General features: G+C 34.2%; 1 protein-coding gene across 3 annotated transcripts in view; it reads left to right on the top strand.

Annotated features, from left to right (window-relative positions):
• Nucleotides 1–14,725, top strand: part of LOC116181766 (focal adhesion kinase 1-like) — a 33,852-nt gene extending 19,127 nt beyond the window's left edge. For 2 of the 3 annotated variants that reach the window (XM_031502195.1, XM_031502196.1), the window contains 8 exons: nt 37–447; nt 507–711; nt 761–894; nt 5,156–5,316; nt 6,259–6,429; nt 13,153–13,473; nt 13,532–13,863; nt 13,913–14,725. In XM_031502195.1, coding sequence (XP_031358055.1) covers nt 37–447; nt 507–711; nt 761–894; nt 5,156–5,316; nt 6,259–6,429; nt 13,153–13,473; nt 13,532–13,863; nt 13,913–14,195 — 2,018 coding nt within the window. In that variant the 3' untranslated portion in view covers nt 14,196–14,725. Of the gene's footprint in view, nt 1–36; nt 448–506; nt 712–760; nt 895–5,155; nt 6,004–6,258; nt 6,430–13,152; nt 13,474–13,531; nt 13,864–13,912 lie in introns of all 3 variants that reach the window. The other variant, XM_031502194.1, reaches the window with a different exon arrangement.
• Nucleotides 14,726–16,001: the final 1,276 nt, after the last annotated feature.

The following is a 16,001-nucleotide window of genomic DNA, read 5'->3' as shown; positions in this document are numbered from 1 at the left end:
GCGTAATTTCTTAGATGTGCACGTTTTGAATTGTAGATATTATGCAAAAGTTTGATCATCAACATATAATTAAATTAATTGGAATATGCTCAGACTCGCCCGTATGGATTGTGATGGAATTAGCAAAATTTGGAGAACTTCGAGCATATCTTCAGAATAACAAAAATCGACTAGATCTTGCTTCTCTTATACTATATGCATTCCAATTATCTACCGCTCTAAGTTATTTAGAATGTAAGAAATTTGTACATAGAGACATTGCAGCTAGAAACGTTTTGGTCAGTTCTCATAATTGTGTTAAGCTTGCCGATTTTGGGTTATCACGCTGGATGGGAGAGGATCAAAGCTATTACAAAGCATCTAAAGGCAAATTGCCCATTAAATGGATGAGTCCTGAAAGTATTAATTTTAGAAGATTTACTACCGCTAGTGACGTTTGGATGTTTGGTGTGTTTCTCATAGGTTTACATTTTCGAAATTGAAAAAGTGAAGTGTGTAATTTATAGGTGTCTGCATGTGGGAAATTCTTATGTTGGGCGTAAAACCATTCCAAGGGATCAAAAATAATGATGTGATAGGGAAAATTGAAAATGGCGAGCGTTTGGCGTTACCCGCCGGCTGTCCTCCAAGATTGTATTCCCTGATGTCGCAGTGTTGGTCCTACGAACCTAGCAAAAGGCCGAGCTTTAAAGAAATTAAGGAAATTCTCAAGTAAGTAACGTCAGTATGAAAGGTTCTTTGTACAGTTGCTGTGTTACAGTGAAATTCTTCTCGACGAGCGTTCTGCTGTACAAGAGACAATGAGGCGGGAAAATCGAAGAGTGGCAGCTATGTCATGGGGATCAAGCGACGATTTACCTCCCCCTCCAAAACCTGCAAGATTCCCATTGCAAGGTAAATTTGTTTCTTGATTTAATAAAAATTGCATTGGTGTACGTTGTGAGTGTCCTTTTTTTTAATGGAAAGCTATTACATTAATTTTTTCTTACAAGAAATTGCTAAAATAAACTATTAATAACAAATTTAATGGAAAATGTTGTTTAAATGTAACAATAATTTTTCAAACGTTATTTGAAGAGCAATGTCTGTGCACCATTTTTCTCACGATTACAATGATCAAATCTGAAACACAATTGCGCATCAGGTTACCCAGATCCAATAAAGTAACATTTTTTTAAATGCAACGCCCTGTATATCTTCACATATTTTGAAAAAAAGTAAAATTTTGAGTGAAAAACAAACCACCCATAAATTTAAATTAAAGTAATCACAGTCAATTTAGGTTTTTAAGTTTACAAGAACTGTATAAAACGCGCAGATGACTGTTACCTACTTTAAACAAGAAATAGGCGATAATATGTTGGAAAGTTTAAAATAATAAGAGTTTAGTTAGTAAAATGTGGTTCGCTTATCGGCTTAGCGTTTACATTAATACTGCATATGAGGTTATACATCTTTGCCATTCTGACAAATTGCATAACAACAGGTAAGGCATGTTTTGTCACTTGCTTGACGGTTTTAAGTGGATGTTGTCCCGCTGACAGAGTAATAATGTCTTTATTATAATAGGTGTAGTTCAGCTTAGGTCTGTTTCTTATAGAATTTAAGCCACTATTTGAACTTACCATATGCCGTAGTAAACAATTTACTAACCTCGAACCAGTGTAACTTTCTTTGAGACACTTCCAGGCATATTCATAAAGTGATAAAATTTAAAATAGGAGTCAATTATAAGAGGAGGAATTAATTAATCCTTTCAGCTTGCGTAATTAGCAAACTTAATTCCATTTTCAATTACAACTAATTGACAGCCGAACGCATAGTTTCGCGCAGCTTAATTTGCATTATGATAAAGCACATATACTGCATACACAAATCTGTAACTCGGGCATTGGCAACCTTTTTTTTTCAAAGGCGCCAAAATGAAATTGTTCATATGCGCCACGGGTCACAGTTGAAAATCCAAATAAAAAGTATGTTTAAAGGAATCAATAATTATCTATTTCTTTTTGGTCGTGACCTATCTTTTGCTTTCTTAAAAAAAATTTTAAAAAATAGTATATTGAAAGACAAGTGTTACAATGCGACCTATTGTAATACGACTATCTTGTGGCACGAGTGGCTTAGCGAAGCGGAGCCACAAGATAGGGGTATTACAATAAAGCATTGTAACACGTGTTTTTCATACTATTTTTTCTATTTCGGGGCTTTAATTTAATTAAAAAGTAATTATGAAAAACTACAGGAAACTTTAGAATTAATATGTCTTAAGTTGGCAACACCATTTAAGTTGACAAATTTTAAGTTGGCAGCGTAGATAAACACAACACTGACATTTGGAAACTTTAAATTCCATGAATGTGTAATTTTTTATTCGTAGATAAATTTCTTTATCGTGGATGTGTAAACTCTCGATTTGGAATGCATTAAGTTCTTCGTGTACCAAAAATCAAGGAAAACACATAAATTTTACGTAATTTGATTTCACATCTGATGATTTGACGTTGACGTCTTGGCGAACTGCCAACTTAGAGATGAAAAGTTACCAAAAACAATGTTACAATGGAACTCATTGAAACACTGTTTTTGCCGAAAACAGTTGCACAAAATTCTCATTGTAACACCGAAATAGAAAAAAACAATAAGTACTCCTGAAAATTGACACGATTTTGCAATACCAAATTTCCCAGACGTGGATAGTAAGTCCCCATATTCAGTTTGTATCCAAATTTTCATTTATGCTCTTAAGACTCGTTGCAATATATGAGTTTAAAATGTTGCTTAATCCCAAAATACCTGTTGTTTTATTACCCCACCCAGTATATATCGCGATGAAACTTCTGGAAAATACCTGGCACGTGTAGCGCAATCATATTAAATAATTAATTCGAAATTTTAATGTAACTTGGCGGGTCGTATTAGGTATTAACTCTGAATTATGTTAGCGGGCCGGACAAAACATATCGGCGCGCGGTGGGTTGCCCATACATGCTGTAACTCCTAACTTTAATTTGATAAAGTCTGCCCCTGACCAACGCCCCCACCTGTTGCATTTATTTATATCAGACCACCTGCAGATTTATATAGAATTATTGTAAACCTTTAATTTAATTAACGTTAATTAAAAAGAATTTGCCTTGTAGTGAATTATTCCTACATTGGATTTGCACTGAAGATAATTAACAAAATGATTCTAAACTGCACATTTTACATCTTTCCACTATTAACGGGTGTGCTTGACTACTCCCGAACGCTTTCTTTACAAGTTAAATATTCATTCCTTATGAACAACATAAACAATCAGACATGCTAGTGTAGCGAGAACTTTTACTTTCGCTGTCTAAAAAGTGAAACTGAGTTCCGCTTAAAAATAGCCCTACGTACAGGACTGAAAGTGACCGGTCCTTTTCACACCAATTATCCGACACGCACATGTGCTACCCATTATGAGTATGGGGTGCGCTGTGGGTATCAGGAACGTTACCCTCACGGCGACACGGATGTTTTAAATGGTGGTTCTTATTAGATCTAAGTCAGTTAGTTTTGTTCCTCGTTAGACGCTTGTTGTAAAATCATTTGCTAATAAAGGTTGTTAATTGTTTGAACCCGCAATACAAATAATTCCTGAAGTGCGCATATGCCCAGCACCTCCCTAGAAACGTAATTTTTTTCGCCTTTGTTGTTTTAGTCCCATAACCGAATTCTGTGTATGCCCCAAGTCAAAATTAGTATTTAACATTGTAAGCTAGGTAGCTACTGTTTTGTTAAAAAAAAACTGGTTTATTCGGAAACGGCATGTTACGCATATTAGTAATAACGAGGGTCTAACATAAACCGCGTCATAAGAAACGTTCGTCTAGGAAGTTGCAAAGCGCTTACGCATTCGTTATGTCTATTATAAAATTCCAGTTAAAGTTAAAGATTAATACTGGTTAATTATTAATTAACAAGTATCTATAAAGTGGATCACTCAGTACTTTTTCTCTGAAAATTTGAAGGATCAAGGGTCCATTCAAAAATTCATATGTCTTAAACCGTTCAAAGTCAGTGCTCTTGTTTATGAATAAACTCAATCTGAGTCACAAATGTAACAACTAACTGAACTCTATTTGTCTAAGCCGGCTTTATCCCACACATATTCCAACAAGTAGTACACCTTAATCGGTCTAATTTTGAGTATTTCAACAGATCTCAATTATTCTTCTAATAAATGCACTTCTAAACACACAATAACCATATACATGTAGGAGAAACACAGCTGAAATAGTAAGTAAGTTGTGAAATTCGATGCAACATGGCCGCCGATCTCAACAACCAATAAAAAATTAGACACTCTATTGTCGCCACTGTCTCTATAGTCACTGTATACCTCGCCATATACCTAAATATGTTACCTTAAAAATGCATAATGTTAACAATCTGTTGTTTGTGTATATATGTGATTGCGTTGAATTCAGAAGAAAAAAGTGCATTTAGAAAAAATGGTGTTTCTAGTTTTAAAAAATCAAGATGGCGCCACTTCCGATATTTACGGAAGCGGCGCTATCTCGAAGATATTTTATTTCAATTCAATTCAATGGTTGATTATGGCTGTGAATCAACTCAACGTTTGTATATCCTATAGGTTTTGTATTATCGATTGGTACAAAATTTCTTCAATAAACAATTGAGTTTAACATTTTAGTCATTTTTGAGTTTTTCATTAACCGCAGTCTGCTCAAGATTTTTTAAGGCGACAAATTTTATATCAAATATTTTTAATTGATTAAACAAAGATTAACCAGTTGTTGCTAATTTGGATCTTAGATGTTACAAGTCTGTTAAGACACACAAAATGGAAGTCAAGATTTTTTCTTTTTTAATATTACAAGTAAAAGTAAAGAACAAAAGCATTTTCTGTTTTGAAGACTACTTATCACAGCGTTCGTTCTTGAATGCTGAGAGTTCATATATTAACTCTTGTTTATCCCCTTGTTAAGTATAGCGAATATAAATAATTAGGTATAATTATTTGCTAAATTGATGTGCGATGTACATTGCAATTTTAACAAATAACGGATGCAGGGGAATGGATCCCCACATTGCTAGTTAACGGTGTAGTGATAAGTATAGTTTGTTTTGTTATAGAAAAATTTGCAGCTTATTCAATTTTCAGGGGTGGATTGTACATCTTTGGCTTCACTCAATAGTGCCAGCCCACCATCTGCTTTACCGCAAACCTATATCGTCGCACAAAATCCAGAAGTATTAGCCCATTTAATGAAGGAAAACGAGTCAAGAGGAATTTGCCCGTCGGCCTACACAACTCCAGCTTCGGTATTTAATACTATATCTGTAGAATTTGAAAATCCGGAAGGTGAACAACCTACCTTAAAAACGTGTCCTATGGCTGTACAAAAACTGCATAAGCTAGATCCCGCCGTCTCCGATGTAAAACAAACTTTTGATCAAAACCAAATTAAGCAAAAATCTTTGGAGCGCACTCCGAGAAGCAGTAACACAAACACGCCTCAAACGGGCTCATTAGAAAGAAATGTGCACATGGAACACAGTTCGCCAAAGATGAATTCGTTAGAAAAAAACACGCATATCATGAGTAGCTCTCGTGGTAGTCTCGATAAAGTAGGACCCTTTAGTCCAAAAACTGGATCGCTCGAACGTAAATCTCTTACTAATTCGCCAAAATTTGATTCCTTAGAAAGATCCATCTATATACCAAATCAGTCCGGCACATTTTCGCCTAAACTTGGTTCTTTGGAACGAAATTCTCATATATTGCATCCTTCAGTTTCCTATGACCTCGGAAATATCCCGGCGTACCATCCCCAACCGACAGTTTATCAGTTTTCTGTCAATCCATTAACAAAGGAGATGCAACAAAACGAAGAAAATATCTATGATTTTGGTGGTGCCGACGTTAAAAGTTGTGCTCATAAACAACCTTACTATTGTCATAAGTTACCGTCTGCGGCGAGTGATAAAGCACAAGAAATTAAAGTGCAGGTTCGATCTCAGGCATGGCTTGAATCGATTTCTAATTAACGTAGATAATTTGCACGACATTTAGTGTATAATTTTTCAGTTTTTTTTTTGTGGCCAATTATTTTTTTTACTTTAAAGGCATGAGGCACGTTTTATTTTGATATTTACAGCATGAGTCATCTAATTTGATTTATTTGCATCTCATTTGGTTTAGTTTTATAGTCATAGATATTTTAGTTGTGCTCGATTTTGTGTCTTAAAAATGTGTTTATTTAGCCAACATCATCCCAACATTCGATCTATGGGGATCAGTTACTGCAAAATTCGCTTGTCCAAAATGATTTGACGTCTGAGTATAATCGGCACATGTTGGAGCAAAAGTTAAAGCAGCAACAAATTGAATCTGAAGAGGACTCTAAATGGTTAATTGAATCTGAATCAAGTTTGGTAAGTAATCATTTGTTGTTTTTAAGAAAATGAAGTCGAACTTGAAATGTCGGCGGTCCGCAAGAAAAGTGACATAAGTCAAAAATAGTACATTTTCAAGAGAAGCAATTTAAGTTTTGTTAAAATAAAACCTTGACGCAACGGGAGAAGTAATTCAAATATGTCTTAGCTGTGGTATGCATAATTTTGCAAAGCCCTTACAGATGTCATTTTAAGAGAAGATTTGGTAAACTTTATTTAAACAATTTTTTTGTTAATACTTATGACATTTTTCTTGCAACATTTATGATTAAACTTCAAAATAATACACAAAATTAAGCGTTTTGATTTATTATAAAATGAAAAATATGTTGTACAGTAATACAAAAAAAATAAAAAGAAACTTCTAGAGATATTAAACCATTAGGTAAAGTGAGTTATAATAATGCAAATAGCATTTGGAAATAGTGTTTTTCTTAAATAGAGATAGTAACGCCTTCTTCTTTTTTTCCGTTATCCCTACTTTTTTCTGATACGCGTTTTTCAATACAATTTCCTTATTTTCTCTACTTTTTCTTCTGTTATTAACAAGATCCATGATCTTGAATTCAGTCTCCTTGTAATAAACTTTTCCGGGCTCATCTTTTTTAAGTTGAATAATTTTTACATTACCAATTTTAAATGCATGTCGTGAGTGTTCTTTGAAAAATTTGTAAAACTAAGGTCATTTGTTAATTCTTTAAGATGAAAAAAATCTTCATAGCATAATTCACAGACTCTATATGGTTTTCCAGATTTTTTTGCAGTTCTTATTAAGGCGATGTGTTGCTCAGGAACTAATATCGGGCCTGATTTAGGTGACCTTGTGATGTGACGTTCAATTGCTGAATGGGCACTGTCCCCTTCATTTTGGCTATGCCCAGTTATTTGTGAGTAATAGTGTTTATATTTTTAAATTGGGAAACTGCGTAAGAGTGCATGGTCAACACAAAACGATTCTTTTGCTGCCCAGCGCAATTATCGGAAAAGAAAACTACATCGATTGTTTTGTTTTCAGCCACAGCTTTTTCATTTTGGTCTTGCAAATATCGCAGTATGCAGGACCCAATTTCATTTACGCCCCTATTTGCCTGACCCTCATGTCAGACGTAGCACTGGCCGTTGGTTGTATTCAAATTGAATACATTCAATTTAGAAGAATAATAATACGTAGACACGTCTCCTCTGGGACAAGGCAAAATAGCTTGGAGATCGTACACAGCCACAATACATTCAGACGTTTTTTTGTCCTTGTCTTTTTCTAATCTTGACAATTCTTTTTCTTCATGGTGTTCGTCGAACTTAGTCTGAAGTTCCAACCTTTTCTTCATCATTAGCATTTTTGTAGGAATTACAAAGCTCGCACTGGTCTTTTTTTGGAGAGAAATATTAAAATTCATGATTAAATATTCTGGAAAACATTACATAGTTGGCAGTGGGAACACCTCTTTCTTTGCATTGGTCAATGTAGTCTCTATGTATTTGGGCAATAGACGTTCCACCATCAATGTATTCCTTTGTAGTTTGTGAGCGACAATAACTTCGACAATAACTTTCGATCCTAGGGATCATTTTTCTAAAGTTTTCTCACGCCATCCTGTGTGAATGCTTGTGGTGCTTTCCCCGTAAGTCTTCAGAAATCATTTGTTGAGACAAAAGACCTTTCTTCTCTATGACAGTACGTATTGGTCGGTCATTTATGGCTAAAGTTGCCTTAAAGAAGTACTTGCAAACTCTTATTCTTTTACCCATTATATCAAAATGAAACGCATTATTCTGGCGGCGATGGCTATCCTCTCTAACATACCGGTACTAAGGCGTCACAGGTGTCAGAGAATTCAACAGAAATTAGCGTTGTCTTTGTATGTTTCTCATATTCCAATAGTTCTGAAAAATGGTTTCTCTTTGATCTTGAGTAATTTTTTCAAAACACTTCATTCTGCATTTATCATTGCAAGGTGGGCGAACTTCGCGTGCTCTGAATTGCTTTCTACTTTTTGAACTCGACTGGTCACTTTCCAGAATTTCGTAGCTGCTTTGCCATATTTTTCCTCCAGTACTTATATACTACTTATCCTCTTTCTAACATTTTTTTTCCTTCGCTTGGAAAATTGACTTTTCTACGCTTAATTCCTTTTTCATTTTCCTTATCGGCATGCCGCCTTTTACCGCGTAGGTTTTTATTAACCGTAGTTTCGGAATCATTATCGCTAGAGGTTAAAGAATCGACTTCAAAACTTGGATCAGCATACAAGTCATCAGAATTTATTTCGTAATTAAAGTTACTGTGGCTGACTGTTTGTTGACGATGAACTGGATGATCGACTGCTACAGGAACAGTTACTGCTTGGTTTGCTGCATAGTGTTGGAGTTTCTGTAAGTTGATAGAGACACGAAATACATGTAAGGCAGACAAGATTTTATAATCTTTTTTAAAATGTTTTGTCTTGATAATTATCTACTTATTTTCCTCTGTTAATCTCAAACTTTTCCTTACAACTTTATTTTTGCAAACATAATTTGTGATTAACTTATTTAAATTACCTACCTTCATTAGACTTTGTATCCAGAACTTTTTCATTACTCTCCATGTTGAGCTTAATCGTATGTTCGCGTCCTATTTCCTCTATGTTATTTGCAGTTCTTTTCTCACAATAATCGTAATCAGGTTGAATATTAGAATCTTTCAATCCGCCACCTACCAAAATTAGAAATGTGTGCTGAACCCATTCCATTAAGTAACTAATATTCTTAAACCTGGTTCATAGCTATATTCGTCTATGTTGGTCTGTTGGACATCAACAAACAGTACATTTTATGATTTTGAAATTTACTGCCTTACTGCGTGTTGATTGGTTAACGGAGACAGATAGCTATGAATCACGTACGCTTTGGATGGTGGGAAGGTATGTATTTTACCTTTTGAACTACTTGCATGTGCAATGGCGCTCGGGTCATAGCCTTTATGTACATTAGTCTGTCATTGTTTCCCCTTCTATTTCTGAATGGTCAGGAATTGAACATTCTAATACTCCTGACATCTCTCGCGCTATTTGTAATATTAGCTTCGTCCTTTTCGACATCTGGAAAAAAAAAATCATAATAACTACTGAGCAATATGCAAAATAATACATAGAAGTAGACATAAACATTATCTTACCTGAACAGGAAAACCGTCACAACTTAAATAATGTCACTTTTCTTGAATTAAAACGTTTGAACTAGTGTCACTTCTCGAAATGTGTCACTTTTCTTGCAAGGAAATGTGTTTTCTACTACAAAGCAAACGCGCAACTGAAAATGAGATACCTTTGGCTGATCCATGTCATTATTGTTTGTATTAATGGAAATGCGACACTTGTGTCATCTAGCGGCTATAAGACGTCGTATAGTTAATACATTTTTCTTGATAAACATATGCATCTTTTTCAGTCGTTTTGTGCAAATAACTCAAAACGGCTGCTTTTTTGAGTTATGTCACTTTTCTTCCGGACCGACGATGTGTCTACAATAAAATAAAACCTGAAAGTTTGAATCCAATGAGATGCACATTTGAGTACCACGTGACACACGTCACACAACCCATAAGTATTTTAAAATGTGTATGTGCATGTTATGATGACACTATAGGAGTTGTGCGTCGTTTCACACTCATTTTTCATACGAATTCAATAGAATTGTAGCGACTAGTCTAGAAATCTAGAGAGACATTTGGACGCCATCCACTAGTCTCCATAAAATTTATAAAAGATTAGTCCTCTGTGATAACATTTCCTATAACAAACAAATTAGATTGTGTTTAAAGGCAGCTCCAATATCGCTGCGGAAGTGATTATTAATGAAGTTCGAGCTTGTATGTGAGAAATACCAATTAGCGGTTATCAATTAACGTATTTCAGGACGGTTATGAACTTAATATTTAATTAATTGTAAATAAATAAATCACATTATTAAATTTACGTTTCACAGTACAAAAAGGTGGGTTGTGTCACCTGTGGTTAATGGTTCTCAATGTGCGCCTCACCTTACTGTTTGTCAATGTACTGAATAGAACAAAATAAGTATGCAGGAAACCATACAATACATACAATGCAGCACTGTTCGTATGGTTTCCTAGATACTTATTCTGTTCCTCCGATTGCAGATGTAATACACCAATTTGGGTGTGTTATGACGTCATCACTTATGCCCCGTTTCACAAACATGATTAAGGTTAATTACTGATTAAAAATATTAGAATATTGATCATACGCTTAGATGTTTCCCATTTTATATAATATTTTTGATAATAATAATACCCCAAACGCAAGAATCTAAACAACTGCTTGTTTGAAATCATCAACATCGCTAACAGGTTTCATACATTACCTTGTTTTTTTACAGGTTTGCCCACTTTAGAAATTTGTATAATAGAAGGCACTGTTTGCAGGCTAATATTTAATGCACACAACTCTCTATGAAATAAAACTTGTTACATATGTATACAAATTATTTACTAAAATAACCATTCACCTTTCTTACTGCTGCGATGATAAAAGTGAACCACCATTATCTCGAGCTCGTTCAAAATGATGAATAAGTTGGTTACTTTTTCTTCGTAAACTTGATTGCACTCATCTGTGTTCTATCATAAATTATTTTATTTCCAAACTCCTGGATACTTGCTTGATCATTTAAGTTACCACACGGATGTGCATAATTTGTTTTTACGACATAGGGGTCTGTTAGACATTCCCATGCACAATACAAGTTATTTTGAAAAATCAGTTTTCGTATAATGTGGTAAAAATTTATAATGCTATTCCGCGGTCTCTCAAAATGCTCAGTCCATCATCATTCCAATCTAAAATGTGCCAGTTGCTAATATCAAATACATTGCCGTTATAGATTTTGTAGCATTTCTTCTTTTTTTTATTTTTTTTTAATTTAATGCGTGGTGAGTGTTCGTTCATTGGTGTTACTCATATATATGTGTTACTATTATATTATGCTTGACAGGGCTGCATGGAAGATCAGGGTATTGCTACACTGAATGCAGTCCTTTCCCACACTATTCTTATTTTTTTTCTTTATTTTATTTTTGTTTTCCTATTATTAGTTGTTTTTGTGGGAATAAACATTATTATTATTATGGTGAGTGTTTCTTGTAAGAACTCAGGTCTAGTCTGGTTAACTAATCACACGGATTAAAATCAAGTAACAATTAGTGTTTGTGTCTGTACGTCGCTCGTCTGGTGAAGTAATGTCGGGTCCTAAAAAAAAATTCACACACACACATTGGAAATCTAGGGATAGTATGCAATTCATACTTACCAACATAGCTATTGATGGGCACAATGGCCAACGCTATCAGGAAAGAGGAAAAAAAAATAATTATAATAATTCCTGCAAGTTTAGCAATATTATTAAATGGAGTTTATTGTGTAAGTGTACTTTCTTTGGCTTTGCGTTTGGGTTGAATACGAGTGGGTTGTGATAACGTGGTGTGTTTCTGTGAAGAAGGAGTTTTGTGTTTTTTAACTGTACTAGGACATGTAAATTTATTGTGTGAACCTGTTTTTGTAGTGCATGTTGCGTTACTTGTATTTATTACGTTTGTTTGTTCAGGATGTTGTGTTTGTGTGGTTGGTTGAGTTAAGGGTGGAGATATTACAGTATGTTGTGTGTCATTTTGTGAGTCAAAGGTGCTGTTTAGGTTTTTGCATTTGGGTTGAATAATCGTCGTGATAATGTGGTTTGCTTCAGAGGTGAATCTCTGATTGTAGTATATGTTGTATCATTTGTTGTACTTGTTTGTTCGATAAGTTGTATTTGTGTGTTTGTTTGGGTTAGAGGTGGAGATATTACAGTATGTTGTGTACCGTGTTGTGAGCGAGTACTGTTGTTTACATGTATACGTTGTGGATCATTTCTGTATGTAGTATCTTGTGTTATGTTTAGAAATTTACGAACAATATGACATGTGTTGATAATGACTGCTTTTTGTAAATGTTTGTATGTGTTTTTATCCAAACCTAATAGTTGTAAATTGTGGTGTATTGTCTTTGGTGTAACTCCGGTAGCACTAAGAATAATGGGAACTATAACAGTAGATTTCATTCTCCATTGCGTCTTAAGCTCGATAGCTATATCGGTGTATTTGCGGTGTTTTTCTGCATGTGTTTTAGTTAAGTTGTCAGTGTTGGGGATGGCAATGTCTATAATACAAATGGATTTTTGTGTTTTATCTATAAGTGTAATGTCTGGTCTATTATTGTGGATAGTTTTGTCTGTGAGTAGTGTCCTGTCCCAATATAATTTGTGTGTGTTGTTTTCAAGTATTATCTGTGGCGTGTATTTGTAGTATGGTATTAGATTATGTTTAAGAGCTAATTATTATTATTATTATAGCATTTTTGGGTTATACAACTTTTGGTGCAGAATATTGCAGTGAGACTTACGGAAGTTATAATTCTAAAATTGTTCATTATGAAACTAATGGATTTTGTATCAGCTAATGTAGCAAAACGTGATAAAATAATGAAAACGGTAGCAAACTAAGGAAAATCCTGAACTACTGGCACTGAATTATTTCCAACCTAGGTCATAATTTTCCTAACCTAATAAGTAATAATTATAGGCATTCTGTAAAAATTGTTTGGTAGATGTTTTTCTTTGAAAGGAATTTAATAATGAAACAACACTACATTAATATTGTTTTTACAGAAAAAACGATTGAGCATAATGAGTTCGTCAGATGGAGACACACTTCGTGACTGCTCACAGTCCATTACATCTCTTCCATCAAGTCCATTGTCTTCTTCTTACTCCACCTCTACCCATTACCAGTTGTCATCTAGTATTGCAAGTATGTCAGTGAGCGGAAATGGGTTGCAAAGCGGACCGGAATCGCAATGCAGTAGCAAAAGTCATTCCCCGGCAGGATCAGTTACTAGCACTTTGACTCTGGCTGAAAGAACAGATAGTACGGGTACACCAAGCAAAGGTTTTGAATCTGTGGAATCCGAAATAGACATGAAAGGAAAGGTGCTTATTGAAATATACTGACATCTCGTAATAAGTTATTTGATTCTGTTTGTTGCAGAAAATGGAACCAACACCAACAGCCGATTTAGACCGAAGTAATGATAAAGTGTATGATTGCACTACACAAGTTGTAAGAGCAGTAATGACACTGTCACAAGGTGTGCAACAATCTCACGCCGAACAATATTTAGAATTGGTTAGGAATGTTGGCTTGGAATTACGGTCACTTCTTGCCAGTGTTGACGCGATCATGCCTATGTTTCCCTCTTCGGCACATCGAGAAGTCGAGATGGCACATAAAGTTCTGTCAAAAGATATGACGGAACTTGTAACATCCATGAAACTGGCACAACAGTATAGCAATACAACATTAGATACAGAGTACAGAAAGTAAGATAAGTTTACTGTAAATTAAATTTTTGTAATAACTTCTTTGCAGAGGAATGCTGGGAGCAGCTCACGTATTAGCTATGGATTCAAAGAATTTATTAGACGTCATTGATGCTATTCGTATTCGTTTTCCTCAAGTGGATCACGATTTTTGTGGTCAGTCTAATGAAGCGGTATCCAATAACGATATAGTTTATTCGTCAAACTTAAGCTTATTACCCCCTCCAGCACCTTGCACTTTCGTACAAAGTCCCACATACACTCAAAAAGTGCATGCTAGTTCTAGTACAAGTGGATCAAATGTTACCACTAGTCAAAATGCAGATAGTTAGTTTAATTATTTATAATATTTAGTGCAAATATCAAAATTTTGTACAATAGCTTGAAAAGTTACAAAGATGTGATGAAAATGATTGCAGCTGGAGATTGAAATCGTAGCAAAAGAAGTGGTCATCAGTATTTTATTATGAATTTAAAAGTTGTTTTTTAACATGTAAGGTTAAGTATAGCGATATCGATATTATACAATTTGATTACTTTTACAACTTTGATAATGTGTAAATAGTATTGAACCAAAGGTTAAAGCCACACATTTTATTTTAAAGACTGTTTTTATAGTTTTTATTGTCTTGTCTAAATATGAGCGTGTATAAACCGTTAATGAAAAGGTTTTTGAGTGTTGAAACAAAGTATTGTGTAGTTGGTCTCCAAATAACCATATCTGTATATTTTCGTTCTCCATACAAAATATCATGGCAGCCAGTTTTATTTAAGTTTTGTTATATGTTATAAGTATGTACATGACTGTACTGTGTGCATTTACTCTTTTATGCTTTTTATGAATAAAACAGTTTCCAATATACAGTATTGTGTTTTAAATGTTGATTTGTGCAAGGAACAAATATTTCGTAATCAAATTGCCTAATCTGAGAATCATTCAAATAATCAGGTAATCAATTGATTTCAAAAACAAAACGAGACCTGTTTTTTTCTGTAGATTTTGTATAGGATAAGGTTGCTACTGCCATTTTGCTTGTTATGGAAGCAGCAAGTTAGGTAAAATTGGTAAACTGTAACCGATCGCTGGAGTTGGTTTAAATTTTCCATATGTATATTGGGGCATACGGAAACGAAAAATAACGGAAGGGATTTTTTTTTTAATTTCGGAGCGCCACAACGGAATTCAACTTTTTTTTCAAATTAGCAACACAAAATTTTGATTAATTACCTATATTATATCTTTACCTGTGACATTAAAATAAAATCTAAAATCAATAGACAAACATGAGCAAAAATTAAAAAAACAAAAGAGGCAAGGGGCACGCGGTTTCCCCAAGCAGTCACCCATGCAAGTTCTGATCATGCCCAACGCGCCGCGCGTAAGTGCGCATTAGCCTTAAAGGGTACCATGTTTTAATGAGAGTGCGCACACTTGTCGGAAGAGCAGCGCAACGAAGCGGCCTTTTCCTGTTTCTTCGCATAAAGCGGAAATTATAAATGCATCTTCCTCATCAGAGGACACAATTGGTAAATGAAGATTAGGATAACAGATGACAAGTGTCAGTGACTTTATAGTTTATACTAAAGGTACGGTCTATCTATAGCGATTAGTCGAAACGATTAGACGACGTGTTTAAAGGCGTCGCTGTCGTGTGGTCTATCTTGGTTCAATTAGACACTGTGTGCATGGATAAGTCACGAACGATTTCGAATTTTCCAATTCTGTTTGCGGTATTATGTTTATCATCACCCGAGGAACAACTGATTAAATTTTTAGTGACCAAAAAATCGCAGCGACTATAAAAACGCTTGCGATTATTTTGCCCTGAAGTTTCGACTAGAGTGTCTAGTTTAGTCTAAAAATAAAATAAACAAAAGCAAAACAAAATAAAAAAAAATAAATAGCTAAAAAAAATAGAACAAAAATTAAATAAAAATAGAACAAAAATATAAATATAATGAAAATAAAATTTAAAAAAATAAAAATGAAATAAAATAAAATAAAAAGAAAATTAAAAATAAAAATACAAATAGAATAAAAATAAAAATACAATAAAAACAAAAATATATCAAAAATAAAAAGAATAAAATAAAATTTAAAAAAATAAAAATGAAATAAAATAAAAATACAAAAATAA

The sequence above is a fragment of the Photinus pyralis genome, unplaced genomic scaffold (assembly GCF_008802855.1).
Source record: "Photinus pyralis isolate 1611_PpyrPB1 unplaced genomic scaffold, Ppyr1.3 Ppyr1.4_unclustered_Scaffold1910, whole genome shotgun sequence".
In the NCBI taxonomy this organism is placed as follows: Eukaryota; Metazoa; Arthropoda; class Insecta; order Coleoptera; family Lampyridae; genus Photinus; species Photinus pyralis.
This window is presented reverse-complemented; position numbering and strand designations above follow the sequence as displayed.